The sequence below is a fragment of the Terrapene carolina genome, unplaced genomic scaffold, assembly GCF_002925995.2.
Source record: "Terrapene carolina triunguis isolate 2854851 unplaced genomic scaffold, T_m_triunguis-2.0 Scaffold357, whole genome shotgun sequence".
NCBI classification, from domain to species: domain Eukaryota; kingdom Metazoa; phylum Chordata; order Testudines; family Emydidae; genus Terrapene; species Terrapene triunguis.
Window position 1 is genome coordinate 19,786 of NW_020664708.1, and position 17,970 is coordinate 37,755.

General features: G+C 44.6%; 1 protein-coding gene across 1 annotated transcript; it reads right to left on the bottom strand.

The window, feature by feature from the left end:
* Nucleotides 1-11,878: 11,878 nt before the first annotated feature.
* Nucleotides 11,879-12,850, bottom strand: LOC112124354 (olfactory receptor 52N2-like). The gene has a single exon (XM_024222868.2). It carries the CDS (start codon nucleotides 12,848-12,850, stop codon nucleotides 11,879-11,881), a length of 972 nt encoding a protein of 323 aa, XP_024078636.2.
* Nucleotides 12,851-17,970: the final 5,120 nt, after the last annotated feature.

The window sequence follows — 17,970 nt, forward strand, 5'->3', positions numbered from 1 at the left end:
ACCCCTTCCTGAGGCTGCTTTTCCATGTTGGCAATTGCTGGCATTACCACGAGGCTGCAGAGGGACGGTCGAGATGGGGGACGGTGGCAGATACAAAAGAATAAATGGACACAAATTGGACATCAGGAATGGTAACATACATAAGCCAGTAAGTGAACACTTCAATCTCCCTGGTCATTCTATTACAGATTTAAAAGTCACTATCATTGAACAAAAAAACTTCAGAAACAGACTTCAAAGAGAAACAGCAGAACTAAAATTCATTTGCAAATTTAACACCATTAATCTGGGCTTGAATAGGGACTGGGAGTGGCTGGCTCATTACAGAAGCAGCTTTGCCTCTCCTGGAATTGACACCTCCTCATCCATTATTGGGAGTGGACTACATCCACCCTGATTGAATTGGCCCTGTCATCACTGGTTCTCCACTTGCGAAGTAACTCCCTGCTCTCCATGTGTCAATATATAATGCCTGCATCTGTAACTTTCACTCTATGCATCCGAAGAAGTGAGGTTTTTACCCATGAAAGCTTATGCCCAAATACATCTGTTAGTCTTTAAGGTGCCACCAGACTCCTTGTTGTTTTTGTAGATATAGACTAACACGGCTACCCCCTGATACTTGACACCATGCAAGGCACTAAATTTAGCCGTATGGAGTGGAAATCCATCAACCTCAACAAAAAACTTGCACAGATACAGACAGACATCATCTTCCTTTCCAAATGCAAACAGATGGACATCATACCAAATGGACTGAAGGTAAAAAATCCATTGCAATCAACATACTACACTGACTATGGTGAGAGACTGTGCCACACACTCTCAAAGAAACTGAGGAACCACCTGATCAGCATCCTGTACAGCAGACAGGAGAAGATCAAGAATGAGCTCTCAGAACTGGAGACTCTCATACAATACCAACCTTCCACACAAACTTCCACGTGACTGGACTTTACAAAAATGAGACAAGCCATTTACAATGCACACTTCACTTCTCTACAGAGCAAAAAGGACAGTAAGCTATCTAAACTCCTACCTGCCACAGGGGGCTACAACAGTGGTACCATCAACTCATCTAACAACATTGTCAATCTTTCCAACCACACACTTAGCCCAGCAGAAGAGTCTGTCCTATCTCAGGGACTCTCTTTCTGTCCCACCACCCCCACGGACATGATACAGTTCTGCGGTGATCTGGAAGCCTACTTTCGTCGTCTCCGACTCAAGGAATATTTTCAATGCACCACTGAACAGTGCACTGACCCACAGGAACCCTCCTACCAACACTACAAGAAGAAGAATTCTGCATGGACTCCTCCTGACGGTCGAAATGACAGACTGGACCTCTACATAGAGTGCTTCCGCAGAAGTGCACAGGCTGAAATTGTGGACAAACAACATCACTTGTCCCATAACTTCAGTCGTACAGAACGCAATGCCATCTGCAGCCTCAGAAACAACTCTGACATTATCATCAAAGGGGCTGACAAAGGAGGTGCTGTGGTCATAATGAACAGGTCTGATTATGAACAGGAGGCTGCCAGGCAACTCTCCAAGACCACATTCTACAGGCCACTATCCTCTGATCCCACTGAGGAATACCAAAAGAAACTACACCATCTGCTCAAGAAATTCCCAGCTACAGTACGGGAACAAATCTACATGGACACACACCCAGAACCCCGACCAGGGGTATTCTATCTGCTACCCAAGATCCATAAACCCGGAAACCCTGGACGCCCCATCATCTCAGGCATTGGCACTCTTACAGCAGGATTATCTGGCTATTTGGACTCTCTCCTCAGACCCTACGCTACCAGCACTCACAGCTATCTTCGAGACACCACCGACTTCCTGAGGAAACTACAATGCATTGGTGTTCTTCCTGAAAACACCATCCTGGCCACCCTGGATGTAGAAGCACTTTACACCAATATTCCACATGAGGATGGACTACAAGCTGTCAGGAACAGTATCCCTGATGAGGCCACAGCAGGTCTGGTGGCTGAGCTTTGTGACTTTGTCCTCACCCACAACCACTTCAGATTTGGGGACAACTTATATCTTCAAGTCAGTGGCACTGCTATGGGTACCCGCATGGCCCCACAGTATGCCAACATTTTTATGGCTGACTTAGAACAACGCTTCCTCAGCTCTCGTCCCCTAGTGCCCCTCTTCTACTTGCGCTACATTGATGACATCTTCATCATATGGACCCACGGAAAGGAGGCCCTTGAAGAATTCCACCTGGACTTCAACAATTTCCACCCCACCATCAACCTCAGCCTGGTCCAGTCCACACAAGAGATCCACTTCCTGGACACTACAGTGCAAATAAGTGATGGTCACATAAACACCACCCTATACCGGAAACCTACTGACCGCTATACGTTCCCACATGCCTCCAGCTTCCATCCAAGACACATCACACGATCCGTTGTCTACAGCCAAGCCCTAAGATACAACTGAATTTGCTCCAACCCCTCAGAGACAAACACCTACAAGATCTTTATCAAGCATTCGTAAAACTACAATACCCACCTGGGGAAGTGAGGAAACAGATTGACAGAGCAAGACGGGTACCCAGAAATCACCTACTACAGGACAGGCCCAACAAGGACAATAACAGAACACCTCTGGCCATCACATACAGCCCCCAGCTAAAACCTCTCCAGCGCATTATCCATGATCTACAACCTATCCTGGAAAATGATCCTTCACTCTCACAGACCTTCGGAGGCAGGCCAGTCCTCGCTTACAGACAACCCCCCAACCTGAAGCAAATACTCACCAGCAACTACACACCACACCACAGAAACACCAACCCAGGAACCAATCCCTGTAGCAAACCTCGTTGCCTACTCTGTCCCCATATCTACTCTGGCGACACCATCAGAGGACCCAACCACATCAGCCACACCATCAAGGGCTCATTCACCTGCACATCCACTAATGTTATATATGCCAACATGTGCCAGCAATGCCCCTCTGCCATGTACATTGGCCAAACCGGACAGTCCCTCCGCAAAAGAATAAAAGGACACAAATCAGACATCAGGAATGGTAACATACATAAGCCAGTAAGTGAACACTTCAATCTCCCTGGTCATTCTATTACAGATTTAAAAGTCACTATCATTGAACAAAAAAACTTCAGAAACAGACTTCAAAGAGAAATAGCAGAACTAAAATTCATTTGCAAATTTAACACCATTAATCTGGGCTTGAATAGGGACTGGGAGTGGCTGGCTCATTACAGAAGCAGCTTTGCCTCTCCTGGAATTGACACTTCCTCATCCATTATTGGGAGTGGACTACATCCACCCTGATTGAATTGGCCCTGTCATCACTGGTTCTCCACTTGCTAAGTAACTCCCTGCTCTCCATGTGTCAATATATAATGCCTGCATCTGTAACTTTCACTCTGTGCATCCGAAGAAGTGAGGTTTTTACCCACGAAAGCTTATGCCCAAATAAATCTGTTAGTCTTTAAGGTGCCACCAGACTCCTTGTTGTTTTTGTAATCTGGCACGATGTGGTCTACATTATGTTACAATCTGATACACCCCAACACACACACCGGTTCTAGGAGGACTTGTGATGCCTCTTTGGTCTGTGCATTAGGCAGGACGTTCACTCCCGATGTGAAAGTTACTAATGACCCCCCTTAATTCCAGCAGTCGTTATGTCAGCCAGCAGCCATTAGGGGGAAGCAGACACCTTAAGGACACAGTAGCCTGAAATTTTCAACTGTTTTCCCTTCAAGGCCTTAAGGTAGTTAGCGCTGGTCCCAAGCCGGTTTTCACTGACCAGATAGCAAAAGCACGGGTCTGACAACCACCAATCAAGTGTTAACACGGCAAGGGCCTTTGTCTGAGTGTGTATAAAGAATCTGTAAAATGTGTGTAAAACAGAGTTTTTGTACTAAGGTGCAAAGCTCTCCTTTCTTCTGCAGAATAAAGCAACTCCTCCTTATCCCTGTCTGGCTGTTATTGGCTCTCAGCTAGGTGGACCCGATATTTCGGTAACACCGATTTCATGCAGTTCAGGACTCCGAGCCACTGTGATCTGGATAGTGCACATCCCCATTCATCTCCACACAGTCTGTGTTCCTGGACCTCCCCAGGGTTAAATTTCTAACACCGCCTGCTTTCCTCTAAGGCAGAAACATGCTTTTTTTTTTTACTGCCTTGGTGCATATCGAACCGGAGATGCGGGGTCACAGGGAGAGGAGACCCCTCTCCTGCCCTAAATTTTTTTTTATCCTGCTTGATCTGAACCTCTAAACCTCTAAGTGAGATTTCAGGAACTCTGATATTAGTTCTTCTTTGGTCCAAATGAGCTCACCCATCCTTAGAGGCCACAGGACGATTCCATTTGAAGTCATTGGAGGCTCATGGCCAGCGTAAATCAGGGCATTTATGTAAGTCCCTACAGGTGGATTTAGGGTGAACTCCTGGCCATGTTGGGAGTTTTGCCATTGATCTCAATGAAATCAAGATTTCCCCAGTTAGTGTTTAACTATAGGCTCCCAGCTGTGAAAATCATGGCTTTGGGTACTGCTTCAGAGAGCGCTATTTTGTTAGGGTGCTGAAAGAGCCCCCTATGTTCATATTACATTCTTATTTTGTTCTCAGGAAGGCCAGTGTCCATCAGGAGTGAGCCAGTGAAGGCAGAATGTCAGAGCAGAATTTTGCCAGTGTGTGGCCCATTCTTCTTGTGAAATCTCTGGTAACACAGATACCCACTGCATAGACTTTTCCTGCAGTTCCCAACAGGGCAGTGGGTTACTGAATTGGAAATCTTGAATGAATCAGAGGATAACCGACATAAACTAAAAACAAAAAACAAAAAACAGGAAGCTACTGCAACAGATAGAAGGACACTAAGACACAAGGAACTGTCCTTAAAAACAAATATTTGTCTAAACTATTTCGAATACATCTGTAGTTCCAATTTTACCAGCTAAATCCTCTCATGTTTCTGACACCACTAAAAATTGAAAGTCACTGTGCAGGTGAATTCCTGCCCAGATGGTCCCTGACTTGAACCTGGAACTTTTCCTAAGTCCTTAACTCTAATTTTAATGCAGAAACAAGCAACTTACCAAAATCCTGTTCAACAGAGGGTGCTAATCAGTATATGAACCTCACATGCCTGACACTCAGCGTGCCAGACAGCGACTTTTATGCTTCAACTGAACAGTCCCTGCAGACTCTCCAGTTGCCCAGGACTCCCGGACAATTCCCTCGGCTCTGCGAGCAGTGGGAAGAGCAGAAAATAGACCCTGGAGAAGTTCAGCTTGAGAGCCTCCCCCAGGAGTGGAGAACTATTGGCCAATAATAATTGTTAAGGCAACCTGAGTATTGAAACTGTGTAATGTACTGCCAACTGCACTGTGTGTGGCAATGCTGCCAGAAGATACGGGACCAAAACCTATTTTCAATTGATTGTAGCCGCGTACACGCTGCATACTGCACATACAATTGTAATATCCCATCCATTAGTCTCTGAAAAGTCAGTGCCACTCTGTATAGGCCAAATTAAGTGATAATGAATTGATGAAATCCAAAGGGTGTGAAAAGCTTTCTTCTCCCAGGATTCTGGCATCAAAGGTATTTGTTCGTATCCCTTTATGAGGTCTAAAGTGGATATATATTTGGCAGCTGCAACTCTTCTAATTGTTCATCTATTCTCTGCATCGAGGAAGCATCAAATGTCAATACTGTGTTGCTCTTTCAGAAATTGATGCAGAAACGGGTTGTGCTATCCTGGGTCAGAAGTAGTACACTGGGAAATCTCCGCTCATTGTGAGATTTCTTCACCACTCCCAGGGCCAAAATGACTTGCAGTTCATCTCACATGGTATCCCACATTCTATGAGGGAACAGACTCGGAGTTTGTCTGATGTGTTGCCCTGGGGCCATTTCGCTATGGTGGTACTCTAGTCAGGCGTGCCGTGCTGGGGTGAGAACACAGTGGTAAAGGAATCAAACAACTGCTATATCTGGATCTTTTGTTCAGGGTACATTCCCTCCCCCATGTTTCTGCCACAGCTGCCTGGGGGCCTAATTTGGGCTCTAGCATGAGTGCGATGGGTTGTCAGCCACGGGGTTCACTCTGGGAGCCGTGGGAACTGGTGCACCCCTCTAATCACCCAGCTGGGCTGGCCTTTTTCCATACTGCATTGCTGGTGATTCATCATCTCGAGACCCCGTTATCACCCAACACAACCCTAGATGGCACCACACACCCAAGCTGAGCTACCCAAGAGCTTAGCTAAGCCACCCAAGAACAAACAACAGAGATCAGCCAATTTCCCAGCTCCCCAGACTCAGAGCCCACACTGGAGTATAAACCCAAAATTATACTCTCTTGCCCTGCACAGGGATCTGTAAAATGTAAGCCCATTAAAAGAACTCTCCCTCCCCTCGATCACTCAAAAATCTATTTTCTGCCCATTCTTCAACAAACTGAACGCTTCAATAAACCTTCATTACAGAGGCTCCGACAGCCCCAACAAATTCCTGAGAAGTACTCCCAACTTCACAGCAGATATGTTTTCCCATCTGTATGCCTATCTCATGTACTTTAAACTAGAGAATCCCAGTTTCACTGAAAATGTCTTCTGACCCTCTGTGTGAGCATGGTGTGTGCCAGGCTGTGAAAAGAAAGTAAAAAAGCCCTCTGGTGTGTGAAAAAATACTGTTGCTGTCCAGTTTATTTGGAAGGCCTCAACTAAAACCAAATTTAAGGTAACAGCTTTTAATTTCATTTTAATTTAATTAGGGTTTTTTTTGTGAAGGCTTCATCATATTGTGGAACAAATTCCATAATTCCAGCATGTTTCCACAGTTTGCTGATTCTTCTCTCTCATCCTGTCCCTGCAGTGTTAATCCTTGCTTAGCCGGGTAAAGCAGTACATTGGTGATTCTTGCACTATAGACTCTGTTTAAATCTAACACCCTCTTGTGAGAATTTGACAACTTTGCTACTATACAGCCCACTTCTTTGGCTGTTTGAAAAAAAATGCCGCCTTTCAGAGCAGTGCTTTTGTATGGCAAATGATACATGTTTCTGAAGCTCTTTTCCTATGTTTTTCTAGTCTCTTTCTTTGTTTTCGGTGAATGCAGAGTCTCTTCAACCACTGGAAAACTATCTGTAAGTTACACAGAAAACAGCCTTTAACTGCTCACTATACTCTAAAAATGAAAACGCTTTGTAATATTCCGATGTAAATGAGAAAGACGGAGACACAACTCTTTGATTATTCCCTAATTCCCTTTCTCTTCTTCTTTGGACTTTGTGCCACTCAGGGCTGGTCTACACTACAAAGTTAGGTCACCAGATGCTGTGTTAAGTCGAGTTAATACTTTATTTGACATCGATGTGTTGACATGGGGATAGTGTAGACACTGCACTGTATGATTTGAATGAATTGGCTTCCAGGGGGTGTCCCACATTGCTCTGCTGTGACCGCTCTGGAGAGCACTTCCAACTCCAATGCACATTGGCCAGGTACATAGGAAACAGCCGCACTCCTGTTAAAGCCCAGGGAACTTGTGAATTTTCATTTCCTGTTTGATTAACATGGAGAGCTTGTCAGGGCTTCTTGCATTGCATCACATTGTTCTTTGTGGCGGCTCCTGCTTCGGCTGAGCTAATACTGCAGGATAAGTTGCAAGGTGTTTGTAATGCTCACAACAACAGTGTGCAGCTGAGCGGTGTCTATGCTTGCCGTGCTATGGCGTCTGCGCAGTTAAGCCAGGCTGTCACATGATGTAATGCCATTGATTTCAGGGAGGAAGGGAGATAAGTGCATAATGGGAGGCTAATTCCATGTTCCTATAACCACTAGCGCAAATGTTTTGGTCGCATGAGGCATTGCAAGCCCAAACCAAGATTCCACTCGGCTCCATGCACTGTGGGATAGAGCCCAACAGTGCAGCGCTCCGTGAGTCCATGCAAGCCCTGCTAGTGAGAATGGGCTTAGCCGACACAATGAGCATAGTGGGGACATGCAAAATCAACTTGCTTAAATCGGATGCTCAGTATCAACATGAATAACATTGACCTAATTTTGCAGTGTAGTCATACCCTTAATCACCTATGGCATTTGCTTGCCTCTGCTCTATGGTTGACATCTGGCTCCTACACTTGGCCCTGCTGTGGGACCCCTCCTGCTGCTGTGGCTGCCGATACTGGAGCAACTTAGCTAAGAGGGCTTGAACACGGGAGGTCAGGAGGCCAGGGGCCACTTTGAAATGTGGTTCTCTATTACATAGAGATGCCACAGGCAATAGAGGATTTGGGGGATGAGGGATTTGGGTGGAGGAGCGGAGGGACTCAGAGCGCAGTGGGTTGGGGGTGGATCAGAGGAGGGAGTCAGCATGTGGCAGGTAGGGGGGCCACGGGGTAGGTGAGTGGAGGAGAGGAGGGACTCAGTGAGTGGTGGAGATGGGGCTCACGGAGGAGAGGTTGGAGGAGAGGACGGAGTCGGGACTCAGCAAAGGCCATGGTGACTGCCCCATTTTCCTGATAATTTACTTACTAAATGTTTGGCTTTGTTGAACCCCATTTGAAATGTAGCTACAAGTTCAGTGGCTTTGGGAAGTCATACTGCTGCTTTGTATAGGTCTGTGTCTATGGACTATAGCAGTTTTGAAACAAAATTTACCGTTTCCAGAATCTTTCTTTTTGGCACAATGAGAAAAACAAACCTAACCTGAGAGGAAGTGTTAGCACATAAAATTATGGGTTTGACTTTTTAATACGCTTAAATCTTATTCTGACAGGTGGAAACATAGGAGAAAGACACTGTTTTACATCTGCTCACAAGCAGACTAGGTGAGAAAACAGAAGAGAGGGAAATAAAGTGTTACTGGGAATGGTGGGAATGTCATATAGAAGCGCACACTCGAAGACTCCCTGAACTCTCCAGGCAAGGTCAAGCAACCAGTTAGGAGGAGCAAGGAGGACTGGGGTTGGGGGGGGGATAAGAAACACTAAATGCCAAAGAAAAGCTTGGCCTTGGCCAGAACACAATCTCACTTCTTACACATCCCATGGGGTACAAAAGAGGTGAGACGAAGACCCCATATCATGAATCTCCAGAACGGAACATGACCATAAGTTGTAAGGGGTGTGACTGGTGGTGTGAAGTATATGTATATTTGGGCCAGCCAAGGAGGAGGAGGTGGGAATGGGGAATGGGAATAGGAAATGGAAGTTGGGAACAGGGAAATGGTGAACGGGGACACGGGGTCAAGGCTCTCTGGTGTCAGCACTCGGAAGGGGGGCACAGGGTAAAGGCTCTATCGTGTCAGAGGTGGGAAGGGAGACATGGGGTAAAAGTTCTGCAGCATCAGAGCTGGGAAGGGAACCCTGGGGAACAGACTCTATCGGTGCATAGAGATAAGCTCGACTGGTGTGAAGGGCTTTGGAATAAGCTGGCTTGGAAACTAACCCCAATAAGCATCATATTGTCTGCATTCCGGACGTCTGGTCTGCTCTCTGTCTGCCTGACAAGAACCAGGGGAGAGGGTGTTCATTAAAAAGCAACTGTAAGAACAATAAGGAAAAAATGAGAAAGGTCCAAGGAAACAAGGAACCTCTCTCTGTGGGCACAGGGACAACACAAACAGCTGTTTCTGGGACGTAAGGAAAGCTCACTGTCAGTTCCTCATATGTCCCAGGCCTCCTGCTCAGACCCTGGCTGTGCTGCGGTGATAGCATGGGTCAGACACCTGCTCTCACAGTTGCCACAGAGCCTCATGCTCTAGGTGGCAGGACCCTTCTTCCCAGCATCTGCCCTCCCATCAGATTCATGTCTCCCCTTCTGAGTCCAGTCTTCAAGGCCTTCTTCTCTGGTGACGTCACCCTGTGCTGGGCCCTCTACCCATGGCCCCACCTTACTCTTCCCAGCTGCTCCTTGTGCTCGGCTGCCGTGTTACTTTTGGCACGGCCGGCATCCACTATCCTGTATCTGGCCCCACAGCTCCCCTGTATAGTTCAGCCCTCTCTCCCCGTTGGAGTAGCTGGTCTGGGATGACCCAGCTCATGGTTCTAGTCTACTCCAGCCGAAGGTTGCTTGTTCTGCCTCAGCACTGCTGCTTTGCTCTGCCTTCTGGGCTGCTTCTCTGGCCCTTGTGTTTCTGGCTGGTGCTGCTTTACCTCTTCCTCAGCTTGAGCTGGGCAGATTAGCCAGATTTTTAATCAATTAATAGCCCCAAATCACTTATATACCAACCCAAAAGTAGCCCATCTACTTCTTGAAACAAAGGGTTTTTCTATTAACACATTGGTTTGTACATCAAAGAACAAATGAAAGATTTCTTAAGATACCTAATAAAGGTTTGATTTAACACGTTAACAACAAAGCTATGAGATGATAATTAAATTAAAAATCAACCTCCCCTTTTCTGGCATTTGTATCCCGACTCAGGATTGGCAGGTGTTTCAAACAAAATGCAGTGAATAATGGTGTAAAAAATAGATGAAAAATAGCAGAAAACAAAGCAGTGACCAGTGCAATCATTTCTTACATTGGCAGAAACTCTTCACAGATTTGGCGTCGTTCCATCTACGTGCTAAAAGGAACAGTGTATTCTAAAAGATACTCTTGCATCTTGCTGCACAGTTTTGTTTTAATCAAGTTCATCAAGTTTATCAAGTTCATCTGAGAAACCAGTCTATCAACTGTAGCATTGCCAAAAGGTAGTAACAGGAATGCAAGAGAAAACAAACCAAGTTCACTAAAATCTTTGTCCTCTGTGGCATCCATGTGTTTGAAACCTTCACCTTAAAGTGCTTTACTTTTTGTTCAGAGTTTGAGGCCAGGAACCACAGGCAAAACTCCCCACTGCTGCTCCAGCTGTCCAAGGTCTCCACAAAGCAATGACTATAGTGAGATTTCAGCCAATCTAGGTAGTGAACGATTTAGTATTGCAAGCAATTTAATCACCTGGACATTTCATGTCAATCTCTGCTTCATGTGTTTTACAAACTCCAAGATGAAATTTTCGACACCTAATTTTGATGTCTTTGACACTGGAATAGTTAGTGTGTGTTTTGATACTTCCAGCTGAAAGTGACTCCAAATCAACTGCACAAAGCGGTAATTTAGTTAACTCGAAGGTGATGGTATAGTTTAATCCAGCAGTCTGTAACCCAGGGTTTTCAGAACTTCCAGCAGGGGCAAAATAACTATTTTACTCCAGGCAGGAATAAATCAATGGGAACACAGCACTTCTGTCCGATCAAGGATTAAATGCAAGTCAGCATTCTCTTGTCTAACATTGCAGTTTATTTGACTGAGGCACACACAGACAGAAGCAATAGGTCTAGAACCTCCCAGCTATTTACCTAACACATGGAACAGAACTGAATAATAAACAGCAGGTTTGCAGTGGCCTGTTAGTCACTCACTGGGGAGAAAGGGTATCAGGAAAAAGGTCTCTCAAAAAGTCTTCAGAGGACTGCTCCAAAGTGCAATATATTAGCTAAACTTTTATAACTTCTACAAAACACAGAGGTCAGAGTGACCCCTACTAGATTATCACTGTTACTAACTTTCAATAAATATCTAATATCAGAGGTGTCTAGCCTCAAGGTTTTCATCCATTTATCTTCTCTCTTTCTCACTTATTTACTTGTCTGTCCACTCCTTCCACTGTGATTAGTAGAAACTACCTCCTAGATTTTGACCTTACATCTAAAAGCCTCTTTCTAATCAACCCATAATTATGTGGTGCTCTATTTCATTAATTACCTGTGGCCAGTGAACATCATACGTTTGTAATTACCTTAATCACATTCTGGAGTAAACACCCCTCAAATCCAGGATAACATAGTGCAGTTCCAAAACCCTGTCTTGTCAAGCAGGTTTAAAGTCAACAGCACGAGGTGAGTACATTCTGCAGATGTATTTGACCAATTTGTCACGAAGCTCTTTGGTTTTGACCCCATAAATGATAGGGTTGAGCATGGGGGGAATGAGGTAATTGAGGTTTGACAAGATGATGTGAACGTGTGGAGCGATGCCATATCCAAACCTGTGTGTCAGAGTGGAGAAGAGTCCAACAGTATAAGCCATCAATAGCGCACAGATGTGGGATGTGCAGGTGTTGAGGGCTTTCTGCTGGGCTTCTTTGGAGGAGATTCTGAGAACGGCCCTGATGATCAGACCATAGGACAGGCCAATGAGCGTCAGGTCAAACCCAACCATTACAAATGCCATCACCAAGCCGTACGCGCTGCTGACTGTGACGTCCCCACATGACATCATTGCCAAAGCTATGTGGTCACAGTACATATAGGGGATAATGCGGTTGGCACAGAATGGCTGCCCGCTCAGAAGAAGGGGCATAGGCAGAATGAAGAGAACAGCTCTGATCATACCCAGTAGCCCTAACTTAACTATTCGTGCATTGCTGAGGATGGTGGCATATCTCAGAGGGTTACATATGGCAACGTAGCGATCAAAGGCCATTATCACTAGGATGGCTGAGTGCATTGTAGAAAGTACGTGAAAGAAGAACATCTGGGTGAGGCAGCCCTTCAAAGTAATGCTTTTCAAATTGAACCAAAATATAGACAGTGCCTTTGGCATGAAGGAGGTAGATGTGGTGATTTCTGTGAGCGCCAGCATGCAGAGCAACAGGTACATCGGCTTGTGCAGGGACTTCTCTTTGCCTACAACAAACAGAACTGTGAAATTTCCCAACAGGCCCATAATGTAGAACATAGCGAAAGGGATGGAAATCCAGACGTGGGCAGCTTCCAGGCCAGGGATTCCGGGTAGGATGAATATTGAAGAGTCAGAGGTGGTGAAGTTGAAATCTGCCATGAGGGGGCTTATGCGTCGATCAGGTTCAGAAATGCTCCAGGTTCCTGTGAAGGGAGAGAAGTACAGCGAGGGGGTTTACACAGTTTATCTGGAAAGGGGATTAACCAGTGACTTGCAAGATTTACAGATGGCACTACATTATTTTAGCCATAGTGAACTCCAGAAAAGTCCATAGAGGGAGCTAACCAAATCAAGTGAATGGGCAGCATGCTGGCCAATGAACTTTAATGTCATTAACTGCAATTTGTATGCCCATTGAAGGGAAAAGCTTGAACTCCTCAAACACCTAAAAAGGTTCTAATTTAAATGTATGAGCCAGGGATCTGGGCATCATGGTACACAGCTCTGGGAAACCCTAAGCACAGTGCAAACACGGACAGAAACTAACTAAACATTCGGATCCTGGAGGAGTGGGGTGGGAAATTGTGCAGAAAATACAGTGCCATGAGATCAGTCAAGTCAATATTTCACGCTCCTCTGGACTCCTATGTGTAGTATTGGGTACCCTTGTCACACAGGGTATTGCAGAGGTAGAGGGGTTGAGGCAAGGGCAAGGAGAATGCTCAAGGACCCTGGGTAACTATTATACAGAGAGAGTCTGAAAACAGTGGGATTGTTACCTTACAAAGGACGTCTTTTAAAGGGTACATGAGAAAATGTATAAAATACTGACTGGTACATATTACATCGAGAATGTGTTCCCCCTGGCTTATAACACAAGACCAAGAGGGCATTAAATTATACTAAAATGTGGCACAATCAAACTCTAAAATACTGATATGCAGATAATTAGTAGTTGAGGCCATGAGTTAAGGAAGAATCAGAAAGAATTAGGACATAGTGAGACTATGTGGTTACAACTCTTACAGCTAATTAAATATTTTGGAAAGCCTATACGCCCATGTGTTTCAGTGCACAAGCCAATCTCTAGGTGTCAGGCATTAGGGTGACAGTATCATTGTGGTCAAGTCACACACACCTTCTTATGCAGCATCTGCGGCTGTCACTGTGAGAGAGAGGACACTGGACTAGATGAACCAAAGGTCTGATCCACAAGGCCATTCCTACATTGGAAATGAGCCAAGTTTCCCCCATGGAAACAGACATTATCATGCTGGGTTTAACTTTGTGCTCAGCAAAATGGGCATGAAGGGCACAAGGGTCCTGGTATTTATGCCAACAGGTTCCTGCACGTGCCAGCTGTAATTATCTAGGCTGTCACATGTCCTACAGTTGCTCACTCTCTTTATATATTGTGCATTCTTCTCAGCTTGTGTAGTTGTTTCTGTGTAGCAGTCCGTCAAGCACCGCATGGTGTCTATGGATGTAACAAGACAAGCTGTACAGATGAGTGTCTTGGAATTTGCCTCTCGTGTGTGATATATCTCACCGGTGAAAAACATTCACTGATTCCCCCTTAGCTAAGGGAGCAGGTGTGAGAGGAGCTACCTCCCCCACTGCAGAGGAAGAGCTGTGGGGAGTGTGGGGTGGCTCTGAGATTGTAGGATCCAGGTGTTATGATACTGCCTCTGGCAGGACACAACTGAGAGTATCAATTCAGGACAAATTTATTAGAGCGGGGCAGTCAGAGCCCAAGGCTGGGTGTGCTTTATTATTAAGGCATGCCAAACCAACCAAACAGAGAGGACTATGGTTTTACCCCACTGTCTAACCGTAAGTCACACAAACAATTCCCTTAGACACTCCAGTTTCCCAGTATCGCCACCAGCACCGCTTCTTATGGGAATAACTGGTTGTCACAGAGCATTTGGGAGTCATGGCCCTGCACTTCCCACTTCCTGTGATTCACCGTGACTCTCAACCAGCCAGTAAAACAGAAGATTTATTAGATGACAGGAATACAGTCCAAAACAGAGCTTGTAGGTACAGACAACAGGACCCCCTCAGTCAGGTCCATCTTTGGGAGCCAGGGAGCCTAGACCCCGGCCCTGGGTCTCCCTCCATTTCCTCCAGCCAGTTCCAAACTGAAACTCCCTCCAGCATTCTCCTCCAGCCACACAGCCCGGCTCGTCCTCCAGCCTTTGTCCAGTTTCCCAGGGCAGAAGGTGTCACCCCCTCCCCGCTCAGGTTACGTGCTCAGGTATCATCTCTCAAGTGAAGTCACACCCTGATATCCCATCACCAATGCAGACAGTACCAGTAAAACTCCCACGCACCATTCTCAGGTCAATCCTCCCCACTCTCTACTCCATCACATGTTGTAATTTACATTATCCTTATGTTAAATTTGCATTATCCTAACAAAACATTTAATTTATTCATATCTCTTTTATATGTTGCCGGTCAAAGTGAAAATGAAAAGACAAAAACAATGCAACAATTTTTCCACTCAAAGGCCTCAAAAACCAACCAAGGTGAAGAACACATCAAGAACCAAGAATATAGTAACATATCATCTGAAAGTACAAGTGGTGTATCTACATCCAACCCGCCCAAAGCAAAAATACAGCTACCTACTGAAGAAACAGTGTCTCCAAAACCTAAAGGCAGTTCCCGATGTTTGTCAGTCAACGTGTTCCCATTTATTGAAGTTACAAAAGATGGCTACTGGTGCACCTCTTGCAAAAAAAGCTTACAAAGAAGGAAAGTTTTCCAATGTTATAATTGGTAAAAGTGAAGGAGCTTGTTTTGTCAAACCGATCAGCCAAGCCAATGCTGAAAAACTAAGTGAAAAGGCTGCAAAACACATCTCTGGAGTGCATCAACATGCAGAAAGCCTTATAAGCCCACTTTCAAAACCAATTTCAGAAGTACTTAATGAGGCTGTTAAGAATGCTGGAGACACAACACAGTTCATGCGAACAAACATGGCTGTGGCATCATACTTTCTATTTAAACAAGAGATACCACACACTACAACTGGAGGCCAATGTTAAGTGCATTGTCACTTGTTCATCCTGAAGTTGAACACTGGTTCCGAACAAGACCAGCAAATGCTCACTGTCTTTCTGCAAGAAACTCAGATGACTGGCTAGAAGCATGCGGTGCAACAGTGAAAGACGCAACAGCTGAAAAAGTGAAGAAGTCTCTGACCACATTCAAAAAATTTGCATACATGGAAGATGAATGCACCGATGCAAATGGGCATCAAGTATTAAGTCATTGTGTACGTTATCTTGATGTCAGTGGTAGGCCAGTAGATGCATTTCTAGATGTTCAAGTTATAGAGGACACATCGGTTGTATCTGTGACAACCCACATCTTAGAAGAGAGAAATGCTTGTCAACTGGACCCCAAACAGATGGCTGCTTGTGCATTTGATGAAACTGCAAACTTCTCTGGAAGACATGGATACACACTGTGGAGGCATCTACTCCAACTAGCGGTAGTACGAGCTGCAGACTCTTCAAAAGACATTTAAAAAGCTATACATTTAATGTCTTCATTATATTCTTTTTTCAGGAAGAGTCCAAAAAGACTGAATATCTTGGAAAATATAGAAGTTACACTGGGACTGAAGTTCAAATTAGTGCAACCTGGGAAAACCCGCTGGCTTTTTCATGAGCGATCCTTGGCTGTTGTCTTAAAATTACTCTAGCCATTATTACTGCCTTTGGAAAGTATCTACAAAGATGGGAGGGATCTAAGTAGTGAGGCTGCTGGATTACTTTTGTTGCTACATTCAGAGAAGACTATTGCCATTCTCTCTCTTGTTAAGTCTACTGTTGAAATCTCTTGGGTCATTAAACAATGTCATCCAGGCATCTGCTACAACAGTAGTAGATCTTTGTCCAGCAATAGAAGCTACATTTTGATCAGAGAACTCTCCATTGAAAACGTACTGGAAGAAGCAAAGACTTCAGTTCAGAAGTTGACTAATGAAGGTATTTACGTTGAATCCTTAAGTGAAGAGGACAAGAAGTGTTTGTTAAGACAACTGAAAAAGTACAGACTTGATTCTTTAGAATCTAGAAGTCGCTGTTGTAGATTTTTCTCAACCTGTACGTAGCTTTTACAGATCCCTGTCCTATAAAACACTGACAGTTGACTGGAGTGAGGCACTACCAGCAATGGGGCTGCCATGTGCTCAGGACAGAATAGAGAATTTCAAAACAGAGTGGAATATCAAACGATGAATGAATGAAGATTTGATTTCAACATCTTTTTTACCATCACCAGTGTCTCGACCCGATCTTTGTGCTATGTTTCCTGGGATGAAAGAAGGAGGAATTCATGTTTTGCTACTCCCAGTCACAACAGCTACAGTTGAGCATTTTTTCATCATTGAATAGAATTTTGTGTTCTGAAAGAAGTCGCCTTCTGCCTGATCATGTGAATGAACTAATGAGCATATCAATTGAAGGAATGGAAGTACTGGACACACGAGAAGCCACCAAAGATGAACTCATTGCATTCAAGAAGTTCATTAACAGAGTTGTGCGAAATTATAACTAGAAACCAAGAAGGATGTTGATGTAAAGCTTCATAGAAGGCTTGAGTAGCCAACTTTAATTTGTGTGATGATTTTAAAACATGAGTTAAATCTAATAAAATGGTGAATAAAAATTTTTCAGTTTTTACTCTGATGCCATACAGCCTAGCTTCACGCTCAGGGTCTCACCCCTCATCGGCCCTGAACCCATCCCCTTGTGAATTCGAACATCCCCGTAATTTAAATTCCTGGGGAAAACACAGGCCCATATTCAGGGTGACACCAGTCAGTGACTGGGGATCTCAATTCCTATGGCTTAGGGTTTCCCCCTCTTGAAACCCAAAGCAGATCTGAAATGAAGAAGGATTGTGACCCAGGGTTTTTATACATTTCCAGCAGCCTCTTCGCCTGAGAAAACAATAGGCTTAACTTTCTTCATATCTCACTGGCCTATTGTATTACCTTTTGGCTCATTTCCCTGAATAGGCCCTTCCTAACCAGCTACCTAGACTGAAGACATCTTGCCTAGTGGGCGTTACCCAGGTGTAACTACAATTAAAAAACAGATACGTAGTCAATATTCATGACTTCAGGTACACAAATGATACATGCCTACAAATAAGATAATCATATTCAGAACATCATAACTTTTCCAATGACATCTTACATGACACATCTTACATGAAATGTATTATAAATATGTTATAATCATATCATAATATTACTA